Here is a 13,886-nt window from a genome sequence, read left to right on the forward strand (position 1 = left end):
CACCCCACGCCCGCGGGAGCACAAGCCGACGGACGGCTCGCATCTGATTGGCTGAGCGGGAAGAGGTCAGAGGTCAGAATTCGCTCTTCTCCTTCCAAGATGGCGGCGACGCGCGCTTATCCCCGGCGAGTGTTCGAGCTCTTCGTATCCCAAGTCCCCTGGACTCTGGCCACGAGTGAGTCCGGGTAGTGGGGCGCCCCCCCTCCCCCGTGCCGAGCTCCCCGGACGGGTCCAGGTCTCCAGTCACCGGGCGGTGTGAGGAGCGGGCCCGATCGGGCCGCGGAGCCCCCTGTCCGCCCCGCAGAGGGGAGCAGGAGCCAGTCCCCGCCCGGCAGCAGCTGGCTCCTGTCCGGGACTCCAGCGGGGCGGACGGCTTCATTGCAGAGCTCCCCCGCCCCGCCATTGTCTGCTCCAGCAGAGAGGCCAAGCTCGTGGGTAGAGCGGGACGTGTATCGCGGGGCAGCTTGCGCTGCCCTTGAGGGGCGTGTGTGTGAAGGAGGGATGGGCACGTCTCACGGTAGGGCCTTAGGCACAGGCCCATTGTTTACAAAAAAATCTTATCGGGGTTGTTGGATGTCGTGGACTTCGTTGTGACTGTACGTTTTTCTCCCACAGGGGAACTCAGAAACTATTTTGCTCAGTTTGGGACTGTAAGAAAATGCATGTTGCCATTTGTGAGTATCTGCCTTTCTTTAGCTAATTGCCCCTTTATCCAAAGCAAATTAACACTGCTATTCATGTTATTTATCATATAATCAACAGGAGCTGGAAAGTACCTATTAGTTCATATTGTCCAACTTTCCCCACTAACTTGGGGTTGTTCCCTATGAACAAATGCTTAGTTAGTTTAGTCCCCAGTGAAACTTCCACTATTCCTCTTGAGATTTTTTTCCATGGCTTTGTTGATATCACTGTTAAGAAGCCTTTTCTTGTATTCTGATCAAATTTTCCTTAATTCCATCTCATTATATTTCCTTGGGCCACCCTAAATAACTCATATACCTTTTGGTGGTTCCTGCTTTCAGATTGTTATAAACAGTTATAGCTAATATTTGGACAACACTTCAGAATGTTAGAAGTGGGAGTCTGGACTTTTGGTTACTATTATGTGTGCCTACTGAAGTACTTAGTGAGCTTGGCCACATAACCTTTTGGAGCCTTACTACCCATCTGCAAAGTGGGCATTATAATGTCCTATATTCATTGAACTCCTATGTTGCAAGATGTTATACAAATGCAAAGTTATTAGGTGCCTTAGTTGGTGTTGCTTAACTGGACATACGGTATTTGACTTTTTGTGTTAAATAAGCTGAAAAGTGATTTTTTGCTGCTTCACAATAGCCCCTTGGTAGGCAATGAAGGAGCCAAATGGGGTGGCTGTAAAAAAAAAAAGAAAGTCCTTTATTCCACTTTAACTGGGAAGATGGTTGTGGATGCTTCAGAAATATGGGAAGACACCCATTTTTAGGAAAAATGGCAGCTGGCTGATCATAGAATCATAGAATATCAGGGTTGGAAGGGATCCCAGAAGGTCATCTAGTCCAACCCCCTGCTCGAAGCAGGACCAATTCCCAGTTAAATCATCCCAGCCAGGGCTTTGTCAAACCTGACCTTAAAAACCTCTAAGGAAGGAGATTCTACCACCTCCCTAGGTAATGCATTCCAGTGTTTCACCACCCTCTTAGTGAAAAAGTTTTTCCTAATATCCAATCTAAACCTCCCCCACTGCAACTTGGTAGTTCATGGTGCATGGTAGTTCATATAAACAATGCTTCTGCTTCCTCACTTCTGTCAATTGTCTTATGTCAAAATATTCTGACCAAATGGTGGTGAATAAATTCCATTCTGAAGATATAGCAGATGCATCTTTGCCATTCCTCTAATTCTCCAGGAGTTTAAAATATTTCTCTAAAGCTGTCTTAACTGGTAGGACACTGATTTCCAGTCCAGTTGTTCAAAAATGAATATTTTGACATGATAAAAGTATCTTTTCCCCTCACTGATAACCCCAATGTTAGTAAGCTACAGCTGGAAAACAAAACAAGCAATCCCCCTAAATTTCTAGTTGTGAACTGATCATTTTACCTAAGACTAGATTCAATAAGAAGTGGAGACCACTTGGGATGTGGGTGAAATTATTTGGGAATGCAGGGAATCATCTTATTTCTGAAAATAAAATTGATGTCTTTATCACCACTCTTTACGGGACACTACAAATGTCACACTGTGACAAGGCTGATTCAGCATAAGTTGGAAGTAGTGCTGCTGGTCATGATTGAAATCAGTGGCAGAACTAGCTGTAGCTCAGGCCTGAGGTACTTTAGCAGATTTGGCTATTGTAGCTAGCTTTCCTCTTCGTGGATAGCAATGCATTCTTAAAAGTGGAAAGCCCATTAAAAGGAATTTAGGAAGTCATGGATTTTTTTTCCTATGCATCTTGCTTGTCTTACTATTGCAATCAGCTTTTCTAGTATCTTAGACTACTGCTATAATCTTGTTCCCTCATTTTCCAAGGCTCAGGCTTGTGATTTAGATCAACCCCCATTTAAATGCTGCCACTTGTGGTAGACAATAGGTAATGCCTTCAGTCTTGAACAAATAACCATACTGTGCTATCCAGCCTTTCAAACTGATGTTAAAAAGACAATGTTGGCTGCGGACTCAAGCTGTGGGAGGGGAGGGGAGCAGCGTCCAGTTAAATTCAAGTTCACAAGGCAGTTGGGCTCAAGTGTTCTGGAAAGGGTATGATGGGCTCCTGAAAGAAAGTATTTAATTTTCTCTAGTGAACTAAGGATCTTTATCATGAAAAACTTTGTAAGAGGGTGCTGTAACAATGTCAGTGTAGTACTTTGTCAGTCTATTGAGCTACATTTTATTTTGTATTTGGTGGCTAGGATAAAGAAACAGGATTTCATAAAGGCTTTTGCTGGGTTGGATTCTCTTCAGAAGAAGGCCTTCACAATGCATTACAGAAGGAATCCCACATCCTAGAAGGAGTCAAGGTAACAGCTTGTTTTAAATGAACGCTTTATTTTATAAAAGAAACTGAACTCTTTTACCTCCTTTTGAGTAGGCCAGGGGTGCTGAGGAGCATTCTGTGTGCCTCTCCCAACACAAGTTGGATGAACCATCTGAACACTACAATAGAAGTAATGTAAAATTGACAGCTGTAACACTCCCCAACCTATAATTGAGAACTTTCTCTGAAGTTATCCCAAACCTCTTTTCCAGATAGTGTGACTAAGTAGACTCTGCAGTGTCTCTTGAAAGTCAAATTTCCCTCATATTGGACTAAAAGGAAGAAAACAAATACAAGAGTAGAGGGCTGTCCAAGACAGCCTTGAATTCAACCCACAGCTATATAAACTTAAGGACAGTCTATATCAGTGGCCCCAGACTTTTGAGGGTTGCGGCCCCCTTACTCTGTCTGTGCCTGGTTGGGAACCGGGCTGCACCTCAGTGGAGGTGGGGGAAGAGGGGCGGAGACTGGGGCCATAGGTGGGGGTGGATCTGGGAGGAGTTGAGCTACAGCCAGGCTGCAGTGGGAGCTGGCAGCTGGGCCTGTGGCCAGGCGTGGCTCTGCTCCTGGCTTCACTCCAGCCTCAGGCCTGGGCTGGGAACAGGGCTGGGCTGGGGTCAGGCATTCGGCTGGGAGCCCTGTCTCTGTCTAATGTTCCTCAGTTTGGGGACCTTTGGTCTGTATGAACATATCACTTGGAGTCAAGTAATGAGGTAAATAGGAACAGAAGTGAATATATGCAAGAGCTGAACTGTAAAGGAATTTAAACTTACAACCAACACCTTAAATTGCAGTGGAGATAACATGGGAGTCAGTGTAGGCTGTAGAGCACAGGTGTCATTCATATAACCACAACTAAAAAGGCAGCTGCATTCTGCATTTCCAAGCTATTACACACTGTAATTAAACACCTGCAGCTGCCCTATGCCAGCTGACTTTGGGCATGCAGGGGTTGGGCTACATAACTGTTTAACAGCTGTGTAGATGTTTGGATTGGAGTTCAGGCTCTGGGATAGTTTTCCCTGGCAGGGTCCTAGAACCCAAGCTCCGGTACAAGCGTTTGCAGTTAAACAGCTGTGTAGCCAGACCCCAGGTCAGTTGGCATAGGCCAGCTGCAGGTGTTTAATTGCAGTGTAGACATAACTGAAGTAGTCTCATGTAAAGTATATTGCATGCATTCATACTGAAGGTCAAAGATCTAGATGACACTCCACATCAATCAAGGATTTTCTGGCCAAGTACAGAAGGGCTAGAAGGTGGTGGTTTGGGCCACTAAGGCTAGCTGGAAATCCAGCACCACATGAGGATTCAGAAGAAACCTTAGGTTTTGTATCAAAGGGTAGACATACTCCCTTACCTGAATTGTTCATTTCTTGTGCAATTCAGTATATCACCTCTTATGTCCACATTGAATGTATTGGCTCAGTGCCCCAAAACTTGTGTGGATAAATGCTAGAGTCAGACAACTGAGTTGTCCAGGTTTGATGCAACAACTTGAGAGCAAAGTGTCAGAAAAGTGATGGCAGTAGAGCCCAACCACTTGCTGTCTCCTCTAGTGGCCTCAGTCACAGGACTAACAAGACACTGGCCCCTTCAGTCAGTAATTGCCCCAAACTACTCCATCCTTTCATGGGGACTCATTTCATTACAGAAATGGACCTTCTGTCAGTATTGTCTGGACTCTTTCCCTAATATGACCATGGATGGTTGGGTAATTTATTTTTTAAAAAATCCCAATGAGAGGTGTTGTGTTTAAAGATGAGATCTTAAATGCATAGCTTGGAAAGTCTAAAACCCCCCACCAAGCTTCAGCTGATCCTGACTGCTTTCACCTGTAATAACTACCCTTACTAAAATAATAGAACTAATAAAATATCTAGAGGCTAGAACAATAAGCAGCCTAGATCTAAGGAACCAGTCAATGCAAATTATTTTAGTCTGAACTTTTTACCTGTTTTTACAACTGATTAAAAGATAGGAGTTCTTATAAATTAAATATGCATTTGACAGTATTTTCATTGTTTCCCACAGTTGGTTTCAGTAACAGAGTTAAAAACATTAACCTGTACTACCTCGTTTTAACTCACTGAATTTCAAGTTGGTTTCCCTTTAGTGACAATTTTAGTTGACAAACATGATTTTTAGAATATTGCAAAAAATTAAGGATAAAGGGAAGTGGCAGAAGAATGTAGACTTGGAGGAGTAATTACACGTAGTTGTGGGGAGAGGACGTCAGGGATTTACTGGGTTCAAATCTTTGCAGAACAAGACGACTCTAGACAACAGGATAATAAACTTGGTAAAAGGGAGTTTGCTTTTCCCTTCACTGATATTGCTAAGTAGTTCAAAAGGTTAATCTGTCGGAAATGCTGAGTTGTCTCATGTAAAAGCTAGTTATGAAGAGATGTCAAGCTTTTTCCTCCCTGTAGAAGCAATTTATCCCATTTAATCCTAGACAGTTACTTTCCACTAGTTTTATGTGTAGTTCTGGGGAAGCTATTAAGATTTTTCTCCTGCAGGGCAGCAGCTATTTTTAACTTTCTTGTTGGGAGTCTAGTATCTATACTTATGGCTCCTGAAAGTACAAGTGTGGTGGAATAAAAAAATACCTTTTGAGAGCATCTGTCCCAGAGTGAGATCAGTGTGGGGAGATCAGTGTGGATGGAGGATATTAAGTCAGTTGTCTCCTGTTGAAGTTGAACAGAAGTTTCAATTTTGGTTTAAATAGCTGCTTTCATTATTTCAGCTCCAGGTTCGACGGCAGAAACCCAGAAGTATTCGAAGTCAATATGCAAATGAAGGAGTAGCTGACATGAGTTAGCAGCAGCAGGAGACTTTATTTCACTAACATGTAAAGAAAGTCTAAAATAAACATTACTGAGGGCAGTGTGAGTGTCTTTGACTTTAAAACAGAATCCAGCTGTTTCCCTCTGCTGCGGCTGTATTGTTTATATTTGAGCTGAGAGGGGATCAGTAAATCGTAAGAACTCTATCCTACAAGCTCCCCCAAATTCCATTTATTACAGCATAAGCAGGGGGTTAGCTATATACACAAGGAGAACTATCATATTAAGTAAAAGCCTTGCTAGTTTAAAAACAAAAAACTAAAGCTCCAGGCAAGGGTATCTTACCCTGAGATGTTGGGACAGAGTTCTTGTGAGTGCTGATAGGGCACAGGGGAATAGCATAGCTAAAGCCCTGCATAAAGATAATATGCCCCGAATGGTCCAAAACAATCTTCCCCCTCCCCTGTTCTCCATGGGTGGTTGTCCTGGCTAGAACTTAGAAGAACCATTATGCACATCTGTTTACACTGCACAGAACTGCTAAATTGCTTCATATATGACCATCCACTGTACACTCCTGCTGATAGATTAAAAATGTTATGAGCATGGAGTCCCAGTTTATAGTCCATTCTTGGTACTGAATTAGGCCTGTCCATTCACTCCTTCCTCCTTTTCTTGCCCTCATGCTCATGTTCTTTAGGGCGGCTACTATCCGAGGGCCTCTTAGAACCACCGTGCTGTTTGGCTTCCTCCAAGAACTTGTCCAGACCAAAGGGATCTTCCTCAAACTGAACGGGTCCCTCTCTGCCCCTCTGTCTTCGGTCTGAGCCAGAAAATTCCTTATCAGGAACAAACCTGCAGCAGAAGAAAGATGATGTTCAGTCCAGATTGTTCTAAATGGCATAGGAAGAGATTGAGTTTCTCCTGTTTTCTTACCTGTTAGTCTTTATTCGAGCCTCTAAGTCATCACCATACATGTCTTTGTCCACATTTTTACTAGGTCTGTAGATGTTCTGGGCCATGTCTTTACCGCTTCTCCAAGGCTGGTCGTAGACATTGTAAATTTCATCCTCTCCTCCAGCAAAGCCACTATCCATACCCTGAAAAGGAGAAGAGAATGGATAATGCATGAGGTACTAATCCAAGTAGGACACGTGAGTTGTCAAAAGCTCAGTGAGGAAACATTAAGCTGATGAATTACAGGGAGGTACAATATATAATGTCTAGTGATCATGAACTCTCAGTGCTACGAACATCTGTTGTGCAAAGGACATTTCTATCCTCAAGAAACAGGAAAGAGCACCTGCATTTTAATATACAGGGATTATTTCAACCTGCCCTGCAGAGAAGCTGTTTAACATACCACACCAGTTTTAAACTGGGACTAAAGCAAGTGAAAATGCTTTTAATGTTGTAATAAAAGTAATAGCAAGCTTAAAAAAATAAAATACCCAGGGAGTCCTAGAACTGAAGTAAAGAGGAAAAGCCTGCTTTTTCAGCTTTTTGCATGTTCCTTTTCCTACAGAGTCAATTTTTCTTCTTCCTATGGGTCTTTCACAAGAAGTGAGAATAGAAAAAATGATTGTAAAGTCACTTGGCAGGAGGACAAAGGGGCACATGGAATTCTTTCAATTAACTAGACTTCACTGATAGTGTTGATTTCAAAGTCCAGTTGGGACGCGGTTAAATAAAACTCACTGCAAGTAACAATCATTTGAGAAGTATTTTCAATATGAGCAGTAAAACATGGAGTTGCAGTCTGCCAATTTCAAGTTACTATCAACTTCCTGTTCTGAATCTGTCTTTACCATATGCCTCCTTGTCTCAGTAGCACATTTCCCTTATTTCTTTATGCATTCAGTGAAAATGAAGTTCCTTCATTCCCCTGACAGAGGGCCATCATCCATTTAAGTATTTAGAGAGTATCCAATCACTTTAATATCTCAGCACTAAATGAAAGGGAATCAGAACAGCTGGCTGAAGTGGCTCCTGCTCTGTCTTGCAACATGTCTCTGTCTGCCTTCAGAGCTTTCCTCTGTACATCCAGCAGAAAGGGGTCACTAATTATCTACACTGGACTGTCCCTACAAAGGGATGAGTTGGCCCAGCATTCACCTTTTAGAAATCAAACACGCGTGTGAAGGGGTCTCATTTCTTTACCTTGCTCTGGTTGAAAAGCCTCTGGTCATACTGGACCTCATTGGATGTACGAGGGTTGGGAACACCCAGGGCAATAACTTCGCTGATATCTCTGTTCTCATTTCTCTGCAGCTTTGACCTGAGTTAAAAATGTAACAAATTTAACACTGTTCATTTGGAAGATAATCAAAATTATTAAAGTTAAGATTACAAACCATGACCTGCTGCTGGAGCAATGACTAAGACAGTGTCCATCAGAAGCTGGATTTTAACCCCAAAACTTCCCTTTTTAGGCTGAAGATTAACTTGTGGTCTCTTGGCACAGGAGACATTTTGGGGAAGTCATGTTTTAGTTGGGGGAAGGCCTTTGAGTTTGCTTTTCCACTGTTTAACATCACATCAAACTGGTTGGGGTTTAGAAACCTCTGTACTGGTTCTGATTGAAAACAGATATAGAAGACAATCTTGGGTGGTTAATTTCAGAGCTAATCACTACAAAAATTTCAAAGTGCAAGCTCTGTGAAGTCTTTGAGAGTTTAAAAGTTGGTCTGGGCAAACACACAGGCTTAGCCTGAAGAGAGTTTAAACTTATTAAATTCAAGCAAAATGGTTCAGTTAACTGGAACCACATACCAGGAGTGAAATTCTGGCCCTACTGAAGTCAACAGCAAGTTTCCAATTGACCTTGGGTCAGAATTTCATCCCAACTGACACTTTACATGATTCCCAGGCTCTATATCACTAAAACTTTGCTTCACAACTAAATTCCTCAGCATGCATGCAGAATTTATAAATGCCTTCAGAAAAATGGTTCTGGGTCAGGGTATATACATAAGTTTGAGAGCTCTCTGAGTTAAATAGCTTCTGATCAAGAAAACTAGATTCCAGAGGTTAAGTGCCATACTAACTACTACAAATCTTTCACTACTCACAAGTATGTCTACACTACAACTGAAAGCCCACAGCTGGTCCATCCCAGCTGACTCAGGCTCCCAGGGCTGCAGCCTGAGCACTTGGATCCTCCCACATCTCAGGGTCCTAGAGCCCGGGCACCAGCTCAAGACTAGATGTCAACACTGCAATTAAATAGCCCCTGAGCCCAAATCAGCTGGTACGGGCCAAATGCGGGTTTTTAGTGTTAGTTTCCAGGATGTGCACGTTGATCTTAAGGAACTGAGTTTCTATGAAATTACAAGCTTTGCAGACATTTTGTGGGACTTAACTTGTGTTATCTAAACATCTACTCCAGGAACTTACACACACTACTGGCAATACTGATAAAGCTTTTAAAATCCTGTAACAAAGTGAGGGAAGAATCCCAGTGAAGACCTCACACAAATACAGGTCACCCAAACTTGTCTCATGGGTAGAAACTTCTTTACTGTTATTTCCACTGCCTAGGAAGGGAGTTGCATGAATACAGCAATTAGATAAGCTGCTCTTCGTGACTCACCTTTTGTCAGGGGCTGCTCTGGAAAGATTCCTGTCATGCTGTCTCTCTTTGCGCCGGTCATGTCTGATTTCGTCCCTCTCTCTAGCTTCTCCATCCTCTGTACAGACACATTTAAGATTGTTGATAACAAGACAGCTACTTGTTATTTGATAGAGTTAAACCAGTGATCACTGAAGTAACTGAAGTCAGTGTTGAGTTACAGAAAATGAAGGGCTCTACAACTTTTTAAATCAGATGTTTAACAGAAAGTGAAAAAGCAGATTTAAAAAGATCCCTTTCTAATGACACTGAAAACATTTCTCTAACACCTGGGCTTGATAAGATAGAGGATGCAGTCTGTCTGAACCACGTTTTCTTGGCTTTCAGGGATTCTTTTCTCTCTGCAATGCCTGGGGATTAACACTTGGCAAATCCCATGGAAGTTAAAGGGTCCCCAATGTGCTACAGAAGAGTTATGCTTTGAAGTGTTACTAAAATTAGGTTTTAGAATCAAAGAACAAATCCTGTTATGCATGCACTTCCAGCTGTAGGGAAGAGTATCCAACAACTGAGTGGATTTATCACCAGACAGTATGTCTGCTCTTTGTAGCTGGTACCTGGATCTTTGACATAACATTTCAATCTAGAGCATACAGCTGTTCCAGTACTTGGGATTCAGTTTAGTAACTAAAAGGTCTAGTGTGCAGTGTGAACTAAAGCCTGCAGAGTTTTGTTTAAAATAAGCCCAGTTACAGGACTGCAAAAAAACCCAAAAACCTGTCTGACATCCTCTAAGACTTAAAAAAGCTCATTTATGATTTACTGTCTTGTCCTGGGTTGGCATAAATATGTAACTCAGTTATAGTCCTGTGAAAAGACTCAGAATGGAAATCTTGGCACACTCTTGACAATAGAAGTGAATTAGTTTGTTTTTTCCACCGCCCCAATCTCTCACTGCCCCATCCCCTCCTTTAAGTCAAGGGTTCCCTCTACAAACCCATAAAAGCTGCTCCTTGTTGTGGTCAGAGTGCATCTCTACCTTTCTGAAGAACCTTCTCTGCAACATTCACTGACATGGGAGCTTGGGGCTCAAAATCAAACTGCACTCCCACTAACTAGCTGAGTTGACTCAAGGTCACTCAAGACACGAGAAACATTTAGTGTGCTTAGCAATTACAGTTTGGGTTTAGTTAACATAGGCTCTCATTCTTTCAACTAGTTTAAAGGGTTCGAACTAACATGAAAGCAACTTTAATATTCTGACAAGATTTCTTGCGGGGAAGGAGAGGAGGGATGTACCTTTCTCAGCATGGGTTTTGATCCCAGCTCGCCTCTCTCGGGCTTTCTGGGCCATTTCTCTGAGCTTTTCCTCATGCTTTTCCTTTTCTTTCTGTGCCATCTTTCTCTCCACCTGGGCACGCATCTCCACAGCCTCACGAGCCTGCATGAGATTAAAAACACTTGTTAATACACTGGTGGGACACGGGATGCAATGAGAGCAACAGCTACGAAGCTGCCCACTAAACAGCCTTTTTTTCCAATACGAATCAGATTGTAAACATGAAACAAAACCAGGTAGCCATATAGCCTAGCATCTAAGACTAACAAAAGAGCCACAAGCTCCCTGGAGACCAGTCCATGCTGACCTGTTGATTCAAATATCTTGATGATACAACTTATATGTCTCATGTCAGCCCAAGAGGAAGATGGAGTAGAAAGCTACAACTTCACTCAGTTGATTTTTCCCAAGGAAATAAAAATACACAGAAGAAAATAATTAAACCAACCATAACAACACTGAGATTAAACAACAGCCTGACCTTTCTGTCAGCAATGTAGAGAGCCTCAGCCAGCTTGGCAAAGTTTTCATTAATATGAACAGTCTGCAGTCCTCTGCCATCTGCAGCCAGACGCTTGTCTAATGGAATGGTGTAACCCTCGAGTGAAAACAGACAGACACTTCATCACCAGAAAGAAACGTGGAATACTGAACAAGGAAATCAAAATCTTTACCCGTTGTTAATATGCTTCAGTGGACTTGCATTTCATGCATTTGCACAATTATGCTGGAGAATACAAGCCTCGTCTCCAGTCTCCTTTTTTCCACAAGGATCATCTATTTTTTCAACTAGCATCTTTACTGGGATGAGAGTGATCATCCGCAATTGATACATTTCAGCTCTTGACTTTGTGTTAAAAACTTGGGACACACTGTTTCTGGTGGTAGCCAGTTTTAAAATCTGTGTTTAAAAGCTGATTTCTCGGAATTGTTTTTAATACATATAAAACATTAGTCACCAGGACTCTGTGTCCCCAGGAGACAAGGCTCCCAGTGAGGCTGGGAGATAGATAGGGTCTGCCTCCACCTCAAAAATGCAAGTCTATGAATATTGCAGGTATTTTGGGAGATATTTAAGACAGGCTTCTATGAAATTTTTGCTTAACTGGGGTTTAAGCAGTTTTAACCTAAAACTGGAGCCTCTAAATCACTGTCAAGCACAGTTAAACAGTTGCATTTGGGTAGGAAAAAGTATCACGGCATGTTGCTTTTCCTGCCTCCTTCATTTGGAATTTCTGCACAGCAGCAACTTTGAGAGAATGGTCAGAATTGTCACTGAAATTTTATTAGTATCTCCTGCAAACACTGATCTCCTGACAGAAGTAGTGGGACCCTCTATAGTTCCTGCTGAGTGGTACAACACATACATCCCCTGCCGGGGAATAATTTAGTCAAATTGGAGATGGAAAATTCACTAGTTTTGGAAGGCATAATTGAGAACTATCTGGAGAGTCTGAGTGAGTGTAAAGAAATACACTCTGTCCTCTGATGCCAGTTTCCCCTTTTATCAGTTTAATTGACTTTCACAGAGAACCCAGAGGTTTGGTTTCAAATTCCATACTGCAATATTATGGGGATTTTATTAAATACCATTTCTTCTCTCAACACATATAATCTCTTCTATGAAGTAATACATTCCCCATCAACTCTGTGCTCCTGTCATCTTGACACTCCTAATAAATAGGAAAGAGAAAAACCGAACTCTACAACTGTTCTCCATTCTGAAAGCAGCCAGTTTACAGAGCTCTAGAGGTTTAAAGTCAGTATTATTCAGGCTCCAGATCATTCACAGAAGTCTCCCAGCAGGATGCAATATTAAAGGCTGAGTTTATGACAACTTAATTACCTTTGCATTTTTCCAGTTTGAAATGCATGGAGGAATTTTCCACTCTTGTTGCTCTTTCACAGTCATCTGAATTGAGAGAATGGACAAGGGATGGGGGTTGGGGGGATAAGAGAAAAGACTTTTTTTAGATTTATACCAGTAAGGAAAATTCTCCACTTCTCTCTCAAAAAGACAGCTAGGGAAGTATTGGGACAATTCAGAAAGCAAAGGTCCTTTGTAAACAAATAGCAAGATGCCAAGTCACTGTTCCATGATGAGCTATAGCCAACATCCTGGAATCCATGATTGGACAAGAGTGTCCCTTGGGAAGGAACAGAGAAGTCACTGAGCCCTACAAAAGATGGCAACCATCAACACAACACCCAAAGTTGTATCCTGCTCTCTTCCTCTCTGGACTGGCCATCTAAAGGAAGGGTGGTAAAAGACTACACCAGTTGAGCCAACCATGCTACAACTAAGAGAGAAGAGACCAACCCTCTTCCTCACATGCGAATGTGCTCAAATTACATGTCATCATCGTCAAAGACACCAGTTAATATCAGTTTAGATCCAAACTAAGACCAAATCATGTGAGCTAAAGGTTTTTGGAAGGTGTGAAAATCCTTCTCTAAAGCAATTTGAGGATGCTCAAATCGTTCCAATGCTCACTAGTTTGCGTGTGGATGTATGCGTGTCTCTCTTTATGAATTACAAACTGTTCTGCAAAGTGGACGCTAAACCTCTAAGTGAGTTACTGAAACAGTAAAAGATATCTGGGTTAAACCAGTATTGTTCTAAAGCTCTTATAAGTCTGGGATTTTATAAATCATTCTGTGCCTGTGCCAGACTGCCAGAAAGATGCAGGCATTGTGTTAAAGTGGGGAGGGGAATATATTAAACAAACCAAGCTTCAGAAAAATTTTCAAACAGTGATGGTTAATGGGAGAAAAAGCCAAAAAGGATGCTATGGGAAATTATTTTAAGAGCTATATTTCCCTAAAACCGAGACAGGCAATAGCCTTTGCCTCTTAGCAGACACTGAATTAAACTGTTCAAGTCAAAATGCATGATACCTTGCAAAGGGGGAACTCCGGGTGACCTGGCTGGAGGGCTGAGTCAAGATTTTTTATTTATTTTTTTGGGGGGGGGGGGGGGGGGAGAATAGCTTAGTGGTTTGTGCATTGGCCTGCTAAAGCCAGGGTTGTGAGTTCAATCCTTGAGGGGGCCATTTAGGGATCTGGGGCAAAAACTGGGGATTGGTCCTGCTTTGAGCAGGGGGTTGGACTATATAACCTCCTGAGGTCCCTTCCAACCGTGATATTCTATGATAAGGAATGTCTCCCCTT

General features: G+C 42.3%; 2 protein-coding genes across 2 annotated transcripts in view; one reads left to right on the plus strand and one right to left on the minus strand.

The window, feature by feature from the left end:
- Nucleotides 1–60: 60 nt before the first annotated feature.
- On the plus strand, nt 61–13,686 carry SLIRP (SRA stem-loop interacting RNA binding protein). Its single transcript, XM_073349307.2, has 4 exons — nt 61–175; nt 616–674; nt 2,895–3,002; nt 5,766–13,686. The coding sequence occupies exons 1-4, from the start codon at nt 100–102 to the stop codon at nt 5,838–5,840; spliced, it is 318 nt and encodes a 105-aa protein (XP_073205408.1). The 5' UTR covers nt 61–99; the 3' UTR covers nt 5,841–13,686.
- The window catches only part of SNW1 (SNW domain containing 1), a 22,140-nt gene continuing 14,631 nt past the window's right edge, over nt 6,378–13,886 (minus strand). Inside the window, exons 8-14 of the mRNA XM_073349305.2 lie at nt 12,562–12,627; nt 11,197–11,313; nt 10,676–10,817; nt 9,398–9,494; nt 7,966–8,083; nt 6,742–6,905; nt 6,378–6,660 (exon numbers count right to left, since the gene is read on the minus strand). Coding sequence (XP_073205406.1) covers nt 6,462–6,660; nt 6,742–6,905; nt 7,966–8,083; nt 9,398–9,494; nt 10,676–10,817; nt 11,197–11,313; nt 12,562–12,627 — 903 coding nt within the window. The 3' untranslated portion in view covers nt 6,378–6,461. The remainder of the gene's footprint in view (nt 6,661–6,741; nt 6,906–7,965; nt 8,084–9,397; nt 9,495–10,675; nt 10,818–11,196; nt 11,314–12,561; nt 12,628–13,886) is intronic.

Source organism: Lepidochelys kempii, chromosome 6 (assembly GCF_965140285.1).
Source record: "Lepidochelys kempii isolate rLepKem1 chromosome 6, rLepKem1.hap1, whole genome shotgun sequence".
Classification (NCBI taxonomy): Eukaryota; Metazoa; Chordata; order Testudines; family Cheloniidae; genus Lepidochelys; species Lepidochelys kempii.